Source organism: Colletotrichum fructicola (genome assembly GCF_000319635.2).
Source record: "Colletotrichum fructicola Nara gc5 chromosome Unknown KSG_Nara_v1_contig01, whole genome shotgun sequence".
NCBI lineage: Eukaryota > Fungi > Ascomycota > Sordariomycetes > Glomerellales > Glomerellaceae > Colletotrichum > Colletotrichum fructicola.
Window position 1 is genome coordinate 1,171,488 of NW_027094051.1, and position 14,427 is coordinate 1,185,914.

The 14,427-nt window shown below is 51.6% G+C and overlaps 8 protein-coding genes across 8 annotated transcripts; 4 read left to right on the plus strand and 4 right to left on the minus strand.

The window, feature by feature from the left end:
• Positions 1-551: 551 nt before the first annotated feature.
• asaB-4 (Hydroxylase/desaturase asaB) lies at positions 552-1,554 on the plus strand (the record flags this gene model as incomplete). The annotated part of the gene is made up of 3 exons (XM_032036942.1): positions 552-853; positions 910-1,049; positions 1,100-1,554. 3 exons carry the CDS (start codon positions 552-554, stop codon positions 1,552-1,554), a joined length of 897 nt encoding a protein of 298 aa, XP_031884300.1.
• Positions 1,555-2,061: 507 nt separating this feature from the next.
• Positions 2,062-2,941, minus strand: tropE-5 (Short-chain dehydrogenase/reductase tropE; the record flags this gene model as incomplete). The annotated part of the gene is made up of 2 exons (XM_032036943.1): positions 2,062-2,585; positions 2,650-2,941. The coding sequence occupies 2 exons, from the start codon at positions 2,939-2,941 to the stop codon at positions 2,062-2,064; spliced, it is 816 nt and encodes a 271-aa protein (XP_031884303.1).
• A 556-nt stretch (positions 2,942-3,497) lies between these two features.
• aurZ-1 (Dehydratase aurZ) lies at positions 3,498-4,022 on the plus strand (the record flags this gene model as incomplete). Its single annotated transcript, XM_032036944.1, has 3 exons — positions 3,498-3,659; positions 3,719-3,918; positions 3,974-4,022. The coding sequence occupies 3 exons, from the start codon at positions 3,498-3,500 to the stop codon at positions 4,020-4,022; spliced, it is 411 nt and encodes a 136-aa protein (XP_031884304.1).
• Positions 4,023-4,737: 715 nt separating this feature from the next.
• asaB-3 (Hydroxylase/desaturase asaB) lies at positions 4,738-5,853 on the plus strand (the record flags this gene model as incomplete). The annotated part of the gene is made up of 2 exons (XM_032036945.1): positions 4,738-5,195; positions 5,250-5,853. The coding sequence occupies 2 exons, from the start codon at positions 4,738-4,740 to the stop codon at positions 5,851-5,853; spliced, it is 1,062 nt and encodes a 353-aa protein (XP_031884301.1).
• A 619-nt stretch (positions 5,854-6,472) lies between these two features.
• On the minus strand, positions 6,473-8,126 carry mrr1-1 (Citrinin biosynthesis cluster MFS transporter mrr1; the record flags this gene model as incomplete). The annotated part of the gene is made up of 4 exons (XM_032036946.1): positions 6,473-6,614; positions 6,672-7,110; positions 7,167-7,732; positions 7,786-8,126. The coding sequence occupies 4 exons, from the start codon at positions 8,124-8,126 to the stop codon at positions 6,473-6,475; spliced, it is 1,488 nt and encodes a 495-aa protein (XP_031884302.1).
• A 1,089-nt stretch (positions 8,127-9,215) lies between these two features.
• On the minus strand, positions 9,216-10,349 carry CGGC5_v000356 (Fasciclin-like arabinogalactan protein; the record flags this gene model as incomplete). The annotated part of the gene is made up of 2 exons (XM_066150663.1): positions 9,216-9,478; positions 9,533-10,349. 2 exons carry the CDS (start codon positions 10,347-10,349, stop codon positions 9,216-9,218), a joined length of 1,080 nt encoding a protein of 359 aa, XP_066009713.1.
• Positions 10,350-10,845: 496 nt separating this feature from the next.
• On the plus strand, positions 10,846-12,726 carry abr2-4 (Laccase abr2; the record flags this gene model as incomplete). Its single annotated transcript, XM_032036948.1, has 1 exon — positions 10,846-12,726. One exon carries the CDS (start codon positions 10,846-10,848, stop codon positions 12,724-12,726), a length of 1,881 nt encoding a protein of 626 aa, XP_031884299.1.
• Positions 12,727-13,019: 293 nt separating this feature from the next.
• Positions 13,020-14,043, minus strand: EGS1-0 (Eugenol synthase 1; the record flags this gene model as incomplete). Its single annotated transcript, XM_032036950.1, has 2 exons — positions 13,020-13,940; positions 13,996-14,043. 2 exons carry the CDS (start codon positions 14,041-14,043, stop codon positions 13,020-13,022), a joined length of 969 nt encoding a protein of 322 aa, XP_031884271.1.
• Positions 14,044-14,427: the final 384 nt, after the last annotated feature.

Here is a 14,427-nt window from a genome sequence, read left to right on the forward strand (position 1 = left end):
TTCTGCTGGGAGCAAACCACCAGGGGTCTCTAGCTCTAACCAACAGTCTGATTCCGCTGTCCAGCGCTCACCATAGCTTCTGCGGCCGTACTGTCCATGCTTTGCGCGGCAACCGGCGAAAGTTCACCGTGGCACAAGACACACCCAGAAGCCCTGATGTCTGCCCGAACACTTTTACCGGCCTCCTGTAGATGAGCCGCTTCCACGCACTTGTTGGTCGCTTTCAAAGGATCTCTACCGACACTAACATTGTGAACGTTAATAAGCCACAATCAATAAAGTAAATAGGTGTAGGATGAGCCGCTACTGAAGATTTGCCGCTTATGAACCATCATCCCGCGGTGGTACAGCAGGGCAGCAGAGGCCGACACGTTGGGTGCCTCGCGGTAAAAGAGACCACAATCACCGACGAATGTCTTCGGTTTTAGTTCCATATATTGAAACTTCATCATCATCATTCCCAGCCCTTAATCCTGTGCCGCAATCTTGTGTCCTAGCTCTCTGGTCTACTTTCCCTATCACCCTCACATACATAGTTCCAAAAACCAACGATGCCACACGTCACGAAAACCCCCGATTCTGTGCAGGCCTACGTCAACTGTCACCTGCCACCAGCCAAGGGTGAAAAGTATCCAGTCCAATACATAGCTACAGTAGGCTTCCAGAGAGCGAGGTATGACAAGCAACTCGTCAACGTGACCGACAGTCGTACGTGTGAAGATGACTTCAAGCTTGACACCCACGGCTTTCAGTGGGTTGAGAGCACGATCCAAGAGAAGCAGTGGGACGGCGACTATCGATTTGGACTGCCCCCTCAACTGCAGAAAGATGTCCAAGATCTTCTGAAGCGACAGTAAGTACAGCGCCCCAACGTACCTTCAGCAAAGTCTTTGCTAAGGCCCAATGCAGCACGGGAGCGACATACGTCCATCCCTTCGCTCCTCATGTGATTCGCCGTGACAGTCACCAGAAGATTGTCAACATTGAGGATGATGTCCCGGACGATGCAATGCTGAACATGCAACCGCCTGCAATGTTTGTCCACGTCGGTAAGCACACCATGTGCCAATTAGAGAAGATCTCAATTAACAGAGTCTAGACCAATCCTATGACGGGGCTCAAATCATTCTCGATAGACTTCCTGAAGCAGAGATGCTTCGCGCCAAGACAGGCAACCGTTGGGGCATTATCAATGTGTGGCAGCCTCTCAAGCCCGTGAACCGCGAGCCTCTCGCCGTCTGCGATGCCCGCAGTGTTGACGAGTCTGATCTTGTTCCCGTCACTACCCGCATTGTAATTGGAAAACCCCCCAATACCATGAACAAGGACAATGAGCAGTGGCATATGAAGGCAAGTCCGAAACATAAATGGTACTATGCTAGCAATATGACAACGGAAGAGGCGCTTTTGATCAAGTGTTTCGACTCAAAGTTGGACGGGAGGGCGAGGCGCACGCCGCACACCGCGATTCAAACTCCGAACGACTTCGGTCCACCTCGTGAGAGCATTGAGATCCGGTGTCTCGTTTTCTGGGAGGACCAGGAAAAGGAATAGGTTATTCAAGACGAGTTAGACCTCAGAAATATGAAACAGAATGATACTGAGCCCTACTTCATTTGCTGAGAGATCCCTGAAACGTGAATAACTTCCATTAGTGGGTGATGCTAAACTGCGTGGCCTGAAGCTCATGACGAAGATGAGCTTGTGTTGCCATCTCGTGAAATCGGCAGCATAACGGAGAATCTCTGCAGAGCAAACAAGATTCTCACATATGATAATATTCACACAACAACAAGAGACGAGCGAGTTTTCCCCAGCCACATGCATCGCCAACATCCATACACAGTGTATGGACACCGCAGACCACCTCATAAGGCAACTTCACTTACACCACTCCTAAACGAAGAACAATGTCGCAGACCCAACCACGTAGCCTGTGGATTTCGCCGACACTTTGACTTGACCCAAGTCAATGACCACGGACACGAAAGTGGAGTAATTATATGAGACGCTTCTGATGGCGATGCATGTATTTTTGACCAGACTATGTCATTTTGTTTCCTACCATGCCTGCACAGGTGTGCCGTATACCGCCATGTTGCAGACCTTGCCAACATCCGCGTCCCTCTTGCCCTCAAGAACATCGACGAGCGCCTTGCCACCACCAGCGGGATCGCCAGCACCCATTTTCCTCATTGACTCCGGGTTGCCCTCTCCAATATCCGTCGCAAAGAAACCAGGAGCAACACACCAGACCTTAACCCCATCATTCGTCAACATCCTCACCCACTCAAGCATGACCATGTTCAACCCAGCCTTCGCAGCTCTGTAGGAGATGGTGCCAACCGGCTTGGGCGCACCAGCTGGGGGCACCTTGTACGTGAAATGGGACGAGTCCGCAGCGTTGGCCAAGGACGACACACCGCTGGTATTGAAGATGAGTCTGGGGTCAGAAGACTTCAGCAATAGCGGCAGGAAAGTCGTCGTAATGACGTGAGGTCCAGTGACGTTGATGTCCCATGACTTGTTGTAAGCCTCCCGAGCAGTCATGTTCCCGCGCTCGATTTGCTGGTCAAGCATCACACCTAACCAGCGCAGATAGTTCAGCCAAAGTTCAACGCGTAATGAGTTGGAGGATATGTGACTTACCAGCGTTGTTGATGAGCACATCAACTCTGTCGCATTTGCTCTCGACAGTTTCATATGCCTTCTGGATGGACTCATCGCTCTCGACATCGAGCTGCAGAGGCTCGACAGTGCTGAGGGAGGAAACCTCCTTGCGCGCTGTGTCGGCAGCCTCCTGTCCCTTGGCGAAGTCGCGACTTCCCAAGAAGATGTGGTACTTCTTCTCAGAGCCGAGAAGCGTCTTCACAGCTTGGTAGCCTAGGCCCTTGTTGGCGCCTGTGATGACGACGACCTTGTGATCAGCGATGGCGGGCATTTTTGGAGACAATTGGGGGTATCGTAAGTTGTAGGTTCTTTGGGTGTGGAATCTCCAAGAGAGGCTAGGGAGCTTGCGAAGAGAAGATGATGAAAAAAGCGTCTTGGGAACCATGTTCTGACGACGGTCTTTGGCCTAACCTATATAGGAGTCTTTGCTTTGGTCTTCTGTCGTGTTCATCGGTAATGCCTGGCCGGCGAACCCTGGGCTGCGATACAAGCTGAGTCCGCGAAGCACGCTGAAGGCAGCCGGGGCTTGTTGGACAGAAAAGTTTCAATGGCGACGAAACGTTGTGCACTGTCCAGTGTCCCTCAAGGAGGCCGACAGGACGGTAAACAGCAAACTTTAGCGGAAACACATCCCCGATACCACTACCAAGAGCTTGATGAAAACCACCCAGCGGCTCATCCCGCCTACCGGAATATTGTTCTCGATCAAAGTACTTATCGCAGGCATTGTCTGTCTTTCATACGCGAGGGCCGCGTGTAAACCTACCATTTCGGATAGACATTCTGCCGTCGTGGACGTTCTTGATTCAATCAACCAAACCGCCAGAATGGGCTCCAATGAACAACCCAACCGCCTGCTGGCATACAACATTTACGTCTACAGGAAGCCAGACATGGATGAGCAAAGCCATCACCATCACCTAGAGCACGTCAACAGCCCAATCATTACTTCTCTTCTCAAGAAGTACGGCGCAGTCTCCTACAGTGTGGTATGGTGCCGTTTACAGACGTGATCCCGGTTTCCACAAACTGACCAGCTACGGCCTAGACACACAACGACTCTACTTCCAAAGCGGCCTTCAAGCGCTTGTTTCCTGACGCGCCAGAAGCGATGTTACTAGACTACGACAGCGTAATCTCTATGATTGTCCCGAACATCGAGTGCATTGAGAAAATGCGCGAAGACCCCGATTTCATGCAAAAGTTCATTCCGGATCACTTCAACTTTGCTGACATGAGCCGAAGCAGGTAGGAGGTTCCTGCGTGGATGGCAGTGTCCTTGAGCTGACTGGTTTGTGCACAGGTGTATTGTTGGTTGGGTGGAAAACTACAACTTCCAGAAAGGGGTGTGATGTGCTTTTAGTCGCCCCGTAGACTATTTGAATAAAATTTAGATAAGCTTGCTCAAATCCTATTTGCATCCCTATCCCGTTCATGTGTCGTTCGACGAGTATCGAATTTGATGTAAAGACGATCTGGTGTTCTGCCAATGACGGCAAACATAGCGCCCTAGGCTCGTCCCAGGCGCTAGAGCACTGCTGTTCGCCTAAAAGCCCAGATGCTTCGGCTTCACGAAGCCCGGTCAAGACCAAGACATCTTGACGACTCTGTGGCCATCGTCCGGGGTTGGCTTCAGTTGACAGGAAAATCAAAGTTCCTAAGTCTACGATCCATGGTAAATGACGGGGAGCTATGATGTGATTGATGCCAGACTTCAACACGGGTCGGCTTCTTTGGGGGACTCAGCACTCCGCTCAAGTGTCCTCATCCCTGTTCTGAAGCTCACTTGCACTGCTTCGGCATTCAGTCACCGACCGAACTTGTCGAATAGCCATACAGCTGCTACACCGGAGAACACCAGCGGACAAGGTTCAACGCCAGCGACAAGCAAATCGAGGCATCCGCGGCCTGAGCATGATAATAAAAGAGTCTTTCTTCACCAGCCGAATCCTGTCCCTATCGTCAATCATCAACAACCGCAAGGTTCTGCGACGTAGTTTTACCATTTGAAATTACTCAGTCCTAGCTCTCTGTTTCCAGCGGCCCAGCGCCCCCAACCAGACCACAATGCCTACCCTTGAGCTGAACTATGCCACGAAGGACGAGCTTGCCTTCTTGGACACCGATATCCAAAGAAAGCTCACAGTCTCCGGCGACACCGTCGAGTACAAAGCCACTACAGAAGTCGACAAGGAAAAAGAGGCTGAAGAGCGCGCCAAGCTCGATGCCATTGACAACCACAACGTGTCTGCTTACACCGTGACGCTCAACTACCGCCTCGACCCCAGAAAGGGCGGAGACGAGATGATTTGGGGCGGCACCTTCGCGCAGATGCGACGCAAGTACGACCCCCGCGAGGTCGTTATCCAAAACGCCAGAGGAAAGGAGAGCGAGTTCAGTCTTGATAAGACTGGATTCCAGTTCGAACATTTTCCTACTTCGTACAAAGACTTTCCCTGGAGCCCGATCGACGAGCACCTCAACAAGGTGTACAATGCGGAGTGCGAGGAGTTTATGAGGAAGATGTAAGTCGACCCCAGCGAATTTTCCTCAGTGTAGTGTCGCTAATCTTTCGACAGCACCGGAGCCTCCGACGTTCGCTTGATCTCCCACATCATCCGTCAGCGTCAATGGGAAAAGACGGATCCCGAAGAAGAGGCCAAGAAGCCCGACATGGCCATGACTGATGGAGGTCTTCTGTCCGCAAGATTTGTGCACATTGATCAGTCTGACCTCGGCGCTATCCGCCGCCTGTACGACGACATGCCCCCTGGTGAGGGCGCCAAGCACGATGGCAAGCACCGCTGGGCCATCATCAACCTCTGGAGACCCTGGGAGCAGGTCCACCGCGAGCCCCTGGCGCTCTGCGATGCCAGGTCAGTGCGGGACGACGAGCTGCATGACACGATGCACTGCGTTCCTTTCCAGTGGCCGCGAAAGCCCACAGAGAACCACATGTGGCAGATTGCCCCGCCTGAGAGCTCAACTCAGCACAAGTGGTGGTTCAGGAGCGGCATGACCAGAGACGATGTCATCTTGATCAAGATCTTTGATTCGAAGAAGGACGGAAGAGCTCGCCGTACGCCGCATAGCGCTTTCCCAACCCCTGACGACATTGGCCCTGCTCGTCGCAGTATCGAGACCAGGTTTTTCGTCTTCTGGGAAGACGAGAGCTGCGAATAAGTGCACGAACATGGACAGGGTCTGGTGAGGTTGGAACATGTTGCATACATAGCTTAGGTAGATCCAAATTGAGCAAATGGTACAGATCAATCATTTATTTCCCATGTGAAGTTCCTTTTGTATTTCCTCCGTGGTTCGGCTTGTTGTGTTCCTGCGGTATGTATCCTCAGTTCCACGCAGGTTAGGGTTCCAGTCTTGCAATGAGATAGGTCTTAGGGACAGAGTTCTGTTGATACGACGGGCTATTCTCTTATCTACTTCATACGAATGATTTAGGACCATAGCTAATTTCAGTCTGTTTTTGTACGTGAGACAAGCAACTGTTGAGCTTGTCGCTCACAGGTAGTCATGACAAGAGTGAGAGGTTGGCAGATGGTCCAGTTGCTTGTGAATGCGTACCTATCTGAGGAATAACTACGCTGGGAGGCAACCAAACATGAACGAGAAGACTTCATCGCTCAAGAAACCAGGTCCTAATTGGAGTTGATTCAAATGTGTTCAATGTATAGCTATTCCCTTGCTTATGGACTTACGATACCCATTCTAAAATGTCCAAAATGCTCGTGTGTTTATAGGCCTAGCCCCCCTGAACACCCCCTAAATAATCCCACGCAGGTAACTAAGAGGGCGCCCACTTGCTCCTGGAACGGATCTCCTCCCCATACTTGAAGAACAGAAACGGAATAGGCGCCAGAACAACACCGAAGAGGCCCAAAAATGACGTCGCGCGAGCGACTCCAATTGAGCTGTAAAGAGAGGACCTGCAATATGTCAACCTATGTTAATGCTATCAAGACTCGGGTGAGAAGGGAACTTACGCGAAGACCGGAAAGCCGGACGCGAACAGCGACCGCATGAAAGTGTTCGCTGAGATTGCAGAGTTCGAGAATGGTCCGTAGCAGTCCACGATGTAGTTCATTCCTTGCATGTTGATGAGAATGATGCCCATGCCAATTGGCACACCTGCAATGATCTGTTGCGTTGCGCTAGTCTCCGGCGAGCTTGTCGCGGCGAACCAGAACATTCCGACCGGCAGGCAGACGGAGCCAAGCATCATGAGGAGGAGCCTATTCTCCTGCGGCCTGCCAGCCTTGGGATCTGGGGACAGGTTGGTATTGACCGTGAGGATGATGAGAGCACCCCCGATGACGGTTCCAAGCAGGATGGAAAGAAGGGGAAGGCCCGCCGAGGTAGAGTCCCAGTGCCGTTCATTGGCGAACGACATGGGGTATGCAAGGAAGAAAATGTACATCAGGCCTATCAATGCATGGTTAGCCAGAGCAACGAACAGCAAATAGCAGCTGATAACCTACCAAAAACCACGGAGATGTAGGTGGACATCAGAAGAAGAATGGGCTCCAAGACAAGCATCTTCACCGGTCGAGAAAGACAACTCTCTACAACATCCTTGAGGTTTCGGTCCTGTTCCTCAGATCTTGCCCTGAGCGCCCAGTTGCGTGTCATATGACGCATGCGACTTGCCCTCTTTGCCAAGAGAACCGGCGAATAGGTCTCAATCAAGAGGGGATACGTGATCGCCGCAATGGCAAGAGTAACTATGGCGGTGAAGTTGAATATCCAGCGCCAGCCTAAGGAGCTCTGGACGATGACAGAACCAGTCATTGGTCCAATCACCGGTCCAATCATGAGGAAGGTTCCAGTGCACGGCATCGCGAAACCTCTCTGCTTTGGTGTCCAGATGTCGGCCAGAGTGCCGCTCAAGATCGCAGAAGGTGCTGCACCAAAGACTCCCTGGAGAAAGCGAGACACGAAGATGGCGAAGAGACTCTGAGCATTGGCTGCCGGGAGCTGGAGTAGAGCAAAGGAGACGTAGCCAATAACCAGGGGACCCTTTCGCCCATACCGCTCAGATAGTGGCCTGGCCTCTGTTCAGTACTGACGGGAGAGTCAGAGCATAAGGACATTACTCACCCAAAGATGATGGGACCAACAGCAAACCCGAGCATGAACAGCGATGTGCCGCCAAACACCATAGTCTGAACGGTGGTCTCGAATTCCTTTGCGGTCACTGCTGACGCAGCGCTGAAGACAGATGACGAGAAGGTTGTCGACAACACATACAGGGCAAGGACCCAGGTGATGAGCCACTTTCGCGGTTTGGGAAGATTTTGGGCATTGCCTTTGTCGTCGGGGCCATTCCAGTCCACGATGAAATCATCTCCTTGGATCTTCTCGAAGAGACGAGTTTCAAACTCGACTTCCTCTTCGAGAGTGACCACATCTTCAGGAACAGGCTGTTGGGTTGACGTCATCTTGACTTCAATCAAAAATAATTCTGTATAATCAAGCAAAGGCACATAGGAATATTCTGCAGAGTAAAATGAATTCGCCCTGCTCACAGTGAAAGGCGGCTTAAGTCAACCTAGAGCAGGGCCTGGTGCATGCGATGCGTCAGATGCGGCATCAGTCAGAAGTGATCGGAGACTGCCTTCTGTCTTCGTCGCCGACGCGGCACTTCTTCAAATTTACTCTCTAGGGAAAAGTCTCGTTGACGGCTATGCTTGATGGCGCCCTTGCTAAAGGCTTATTACGGTTCACCGCTGGACGAGGATCAGGATGGGCTACATCGATGTCTCTACTGCACTCGGGTCCCCGAGCTCACCTCCCTCAAAGCCATCCCTGCTCAGATTTGTGTTGCCTATTGCTGCTAGCCGCAAGTCACAGACTCCTTCAATTCTCTTCAAGAGCCTTCACATCACAGATTTCGGCGAATGATTACCGTCATCTTGGGAAGCCTTTCATCCCGTAGTGAGTGGCCAAGAGATTGCCGAGTATCGGAGTAGGTAAGCAGTTGGGCAGGAAAGTCTCTCGGAGACTGGTTGCCGAGCGACAAATGCTTTCGCCGTGATCCAAATCTTAGCAAGCCTTCGGCAAGAACCTTATTCCTCCTGTTGCTAAGCTGACGGATCTTTCAAAGTTGGCAAACGGATGAAGATCGCGTGATTGGTCACTCCTCAAGATGGGCGCCTGAAAGGGGCATCATCTCATCTTTCAGCCAATCGGATTCCACAGGTATCCGAGTAGCGGATTCCCAATCTAGATGTCGAAGCACCGAAGTCTCCAAACATGTCTGCAATAACTGCTGTCTCTTGTATCACTGACAGGTGGTTCCCCTCACACAGGCTAGTCTCTATCACGGCTGGCGGGATTCCGTGCATGTGAGAGAATCTCAGCATCAGGGACACCTTCTGGGAAAAAAGAACTGGAATAGACAAACAATATGAATGCAGCCGCTGAAGTCAACGGACACCTGTGGTCATATGCTAGTCAACTCAAGTAAATATTGCCTGAGATTAAAGGGAATTTTGAGTGTTCTGTATTGCTCTGGGTTTAATTGTTGCCTAAACTGGCGCATAGTAATACACAACAGAAGACCTAAACTGTGTTTCCCGAACTACACCTTCCTTCGTGATGCAACCGCCAAAGTCTCGTTGATACGAGGAAGTCTTCCACCGAACGACCTTTTGGATAACGAGAGCACCAAGTATGAACAGCAAAGCCGCCCCAAAAATGACTTCTGTCGTGTTCTTCCAAGGATACTCATACCATCGCAAGGATGCCACATACTGCCACAGACCATCGCTTTTGACATTCAAGTCAGAGCCTATTGAACAAGTCAGTTAGATCGTCTAGATTTTCTTTCACGTCAGACATATACTTTGATTTACTAGAAGCACGTTGTCCAACACGTGTGAAACCCCGCCGTAGATGAGCACGTCCTGCTTCAGAACTTGCGCATGGTTGACAAAGAGGCGGTCCACGGAGTCACGGCTTAACTTGAGCTTAAGCCCGCTCACTGCTGTGACCTCCTCGCTGCCCGCTCCGAAGTTCGTGTGGTACAAAACACGGTTCGGGATTACGTGGTTGTTGATGGTAGTCCGGAGGTCCGCTGGGCCGAGAGATTCAAGATGAAATTTGTATTTCTCCATCGCTTCATTGCTTGGCAACATAATCGTCGTGTCTCGGAAGGATTCCAAAAGCTCGCTCATTTGAGCCTTTTGGACGAGGCTCCAGAACTTTTCAAGATTTCCCAAGTTTGTCGTTTCTGACAGATTGTGCGGAAGGACGAGGTTCTCGCTGATGGTGTGCAAGACGCCTGAGTCGTAGTAGATGTCCGCTTCGACGATGGGCAAAACCTTCTGGATCCCGCATTCTACCCGAAATGGATTTTCATTATCGGCAGCCGTCAGCTTGACCACGGCACCGTCCGAAACGTTTGTGAGAATAGGCGGACGGAGAACGGAATGAATCAGCTGCGTCTCCATTCCCAACAGGGGATTCGTTGAAGTGTAAAAACCATCTAGGAAATGATACTTCATGATCCCTCTTGCAAGCTCTGGATCTATCGAGCTGAGGTTCATCCCCCAGTTCGCGAGGTATTCGAAAGCATCGTCATTCATCGCCAAAAGTGTCGAGTTCTTAGCCGCTTCGAATGTGCTCATCAGGTTCAGCTCCATGAGGAGGTCGTGAAGCATGGTAAGTGACCCGTGACTAGCGAGGACATGTTTCAGCGACTCCCCGGCTACCAAGCAGGGGACGATGGCGAGAGCTGAAAGAATTCGTGAATGCATTGATGACGTAACCCGCAGCGAACAACGAAAGATACTGCGAAAGATGTGACATCTGAATACTGATATTGGAAGAAATTGAATATCTACCTGTAATAAGAGGTGTCTTGCCAGGTCGATCAGGGCTGTCTGGTCATTGTTACGATTAAGCTCGTGGGGAAGATAGGGTGTGGGCAGATTGCCGGAACGCACTGATCGGTGTTTGATTGCCGCCGTCACTACTGTCACGGCGCCCCAAAGTCTCGCAGAGCTCGCCCCTTAACCACTCTAATCCTAAGATGAGCGTGCACCTGGGAGCTTATTCCAAATTCCATCCCTTCATCGCCTGAACCACCAACTCTCCACGTGGCGAGCTAGTCTTGCTCGATGACTTCTGGAGCTTTGTTTCTGAGACCCGTCAATCATGCAGCTTATGACCCTTCTTTCGTGCGCTTTGCGCATATGGTCTCCTACCTGGTGCCAACGACCACACCTCCTCCAGTTAGACGATGCGAAAGAACCATCGCCGGCCCGGCAGCCTGTCCGCTTCGAATTACATATCACCTCTGGGAAGGTGGACGTCATCGGTGCGGGCACAAGAGATGCCATTCTTGTCAATGGGACGTTCGTAGGTCCCACACTGCGGCTTGAGCAAGGCGATGAAGTCGAGTTCTTGGTTCGGAACTATTTGCGGGAAGACACGACGATGCATTTCCATGGCATCGCGCAACGGACGACGCCTTGGAGTGACGGCGTTCCGGGGCTTACACAACGCCAAATCCACCCTGGGGCCTCTTATCTCTACCGATGGGCGGCAGAGGAGGCCGGGACCTTCTTCTACCACGCCCACTCCAAAGGCCAGCTGATGGACGGTCTATATGGCGCAATCGTCATAGATGCATCGCCAAAGGTCAAGAGACCGTTCCATCTCATTAGCCGTGATGCATCTGAGGAACAAGCCATGCTTGCGGCTGAGTTGCGGAACCAGCCACTGCTCCTAGCCGACTGGAGCCAGTACAAGTTTGACGACTTTTACCAGATTGAAACAACGGCAAACTTTGACTTGGCTTGCACGGATGCAATCATTGTCAATGGAATGGGATCTCAATACTGCCTAGACCCAATCACGTTGGACAACATGACCAATCCCATCATCCTCAAGATGCTGAAAGACCTTGGCGAGGATCACATGACGGCAAAGGGCTGTGTGCCACCAATTCAGGCGCTGCAGGGAGACTACGATGTAGATGTTGGGAAGCTTCCGCCGCATGCTGTGAGAGAGTGCATTGGGGGAAGAAACCCCAAGGGCAACTTCACTTTCAGTGTCGATGAGAAAAGGGGCTGGGCGGCACTGACTTTCGTCAATGTTGGCGGCCTCTACCCATTACAAGTCTCTGTCGACAACCATGAGCTTCACGTCTATGCCGTTGACGGGCAGTACATTCACCCCGTGGTTACTGATCGCGTGTACGTCGGCAACGGAAATCGAGTGTCAGTGCTGGTAAAACTTGACCAGGAGCCTGCGCGGTACACTATCCGAATGGCCAATGACCTTCTCAACCAAATCCTCGGGGGCTTCGCAGAGATGGCGTATGGCGACGCTGCTCACCCACCGCGTCACCAAAAGCCAAAGATGAACTACGCGGGCCAGCCTCTCATTGACCCAATCCGCTCATTCAAGCCAGAAGAAGGCCAGCCGTATCCTGAACGGCGACCGGCCAGACGACCTGACCGGACAGTCAAGCTGGTGTTGAGAAAGCCTGGTCGCCCTCACGGTGCGTACGAGTGGAGCCTCTCTGGGCATGAGCTGTACAACATGACGGCTGAAGGACTGGACCCGCCAATGCTTTTTCAGGGACCTACCAAAGCACCTGCCAGCGAGCTGGTGGTCTTCTCAGAAGTTGGTGATTGGGTAGACATGATCTTGGAGACTGAGGGCCCTTTTGCTCAAAGTCACCCAATTCACAAGCATGGGAATAAGGTGTACTTCCTCGGTTCTGGGATCGGGAGGTTCCCCTGGAGCAGTGTGGAAGAAGCTGAGCGAAGCCTTCCGGTGGGGTCATTCAACTTCGAGAACCCGGCTTATCTCGATACCTTCACCACACCTGACATTGCCGGTAATGCACCTGCTGTCTGGACAGTCGTGAGATACCAGGTTGAGAATCCGGGTGCCTGGCTTCTGCACTGCCATGTGCAGACCCATCAGGCTGGGGGAATGGGTATCGTCTTGATGGACGGCATTGACCAGTTTCCGGATGTGCCGCTGCAATACCGCGAATGGAACGGGTTCACTCTGCCCTCTTAGTAGAACATCTCCGTATCTGTCATTTGTTAAAAATACTGAAAAGTGTATCTTCAACTTGAATAAACACAAATCATGTAAGCCTCATTACCTGGAGTCCAGGAGATGTTTTCCCATGAGCCTGGTGATTGATTCTCTTTCTTCAATTGCAAAATCGTCACTTCATCGTCTCTACTTGGCTACAGTGTTTTGATCAGAGCAATACAATAGGGCTTTGTACATGAACCGTCTCTGTGTTTTCAATGATTTTATGCAGTGGTCTACTCAGACTACTCTAGCACCCAGCTTGTGGTATTCTACTTCCTTGGCTTGGGGGCAGAGTTCCACGGAAGCCCACCATCAATAGGCTCGTTCCGAACCCTCTGCGCAATCAGATCCTCCCACTCCTCTCTCGCCAAAGTTGGAATGCCAAGGGCCTTGTTACCCTCTCCGTTCCAGTCGGTCTTGTATTTGCCGCAAAAGATGGTGTAGTGGATGACGAGAAACGTAGCGAAGATAGGAGCCGGCTTGTCTCCAGCTGCCTTGAACATGCCCAGCCCTTCCTGCAGCTTGGCCTCAGCATCCACATGAGAGACCGACCACTTTGCGTCAGACTTCTCTTCCGCAATCCTGAGAATCTCTTGCTGAGAAGTCACAACATCATGGATGTAAATGGGCCCGCTCTTCATCTCCTTCGTCTTGCTAAAGATGGAGACAACAGCTTTTCCAATGGTGTAGCCCCGCGTCATGCTGACTTTGTGGCTACTGTTGCTCTCGTCGCCAACTTGAAGCGCAGTCCGGTCTTGGAAGTTGTACGCATACGCCCCGTTCAGCACACACCCGATGATGGGACCTGTCTGAATGATAGTCCACTTCATGTTTGCGTTCTCTGCCTTCTTCCGCAGGTAGTCTTGGATGCCGACCGCGTCTCTGTAGTACGGCAGACTGGCAACTTGCGGGTTGGTGGAGAGCGCGGTGAAGTCGCTGGGGATGAAGTGCTTGACGGTGCCTGCGGCGACGGCGGCGTCAATCAGCTTGTACTGGTGGGGCCAGCCTGCCATCGAGATGGTCGAGACGACGGCATCCTGGCCTTCTAACGCCTCTGTGAGGCTTTTCGTGGATTCGTAATCTACGACCCGGACGTTGGCCTTGTTATTTGGGTTCGAACGAGAGAGGACCGTCACATCGAAGCCGGCGTCGACGAGTTTGTCGTAGACGTATCCTCCGACATATCCTTTCTGCCCATGTTGTCAGCATACACTCCCCTATGGGCATGGATGGCCTGGGGCTTACCCCAACCACCGCGACTTTGTGAATATCGGTAGTAGTAAGACCAGGCATTTTGGCGAGAAGTGTTCGTGAATTGTCCTTGGAGTAGACGATTCAGACAAAACTCCAGCTTGGGTTTAGATGTCTTCTTCACCTGCTGTATTATGAACCTGCGGATAAACCAGCATGTTTCCAGCGTTGACGAGACCGGTGAATGCTCATAATTGTCCGTTACAGGGTGCTATTCGTTTGCCGTAGTGCTTTCCCGGGGCGCGGGAACCGCCCAAAACTAAGGGAAACGTACTAAACTTTCGGCGATTGGACAACACCCCATCTGGCCGACTCGCGCAATCGCCCGGTACTTTTGTTGAAGCATCATCCGCTTTCTCTAGAATTCCATCATGTCAACCCTATCAAAGCTCAATTCCGCATTTTCCCATATCGCCATAGAATTTT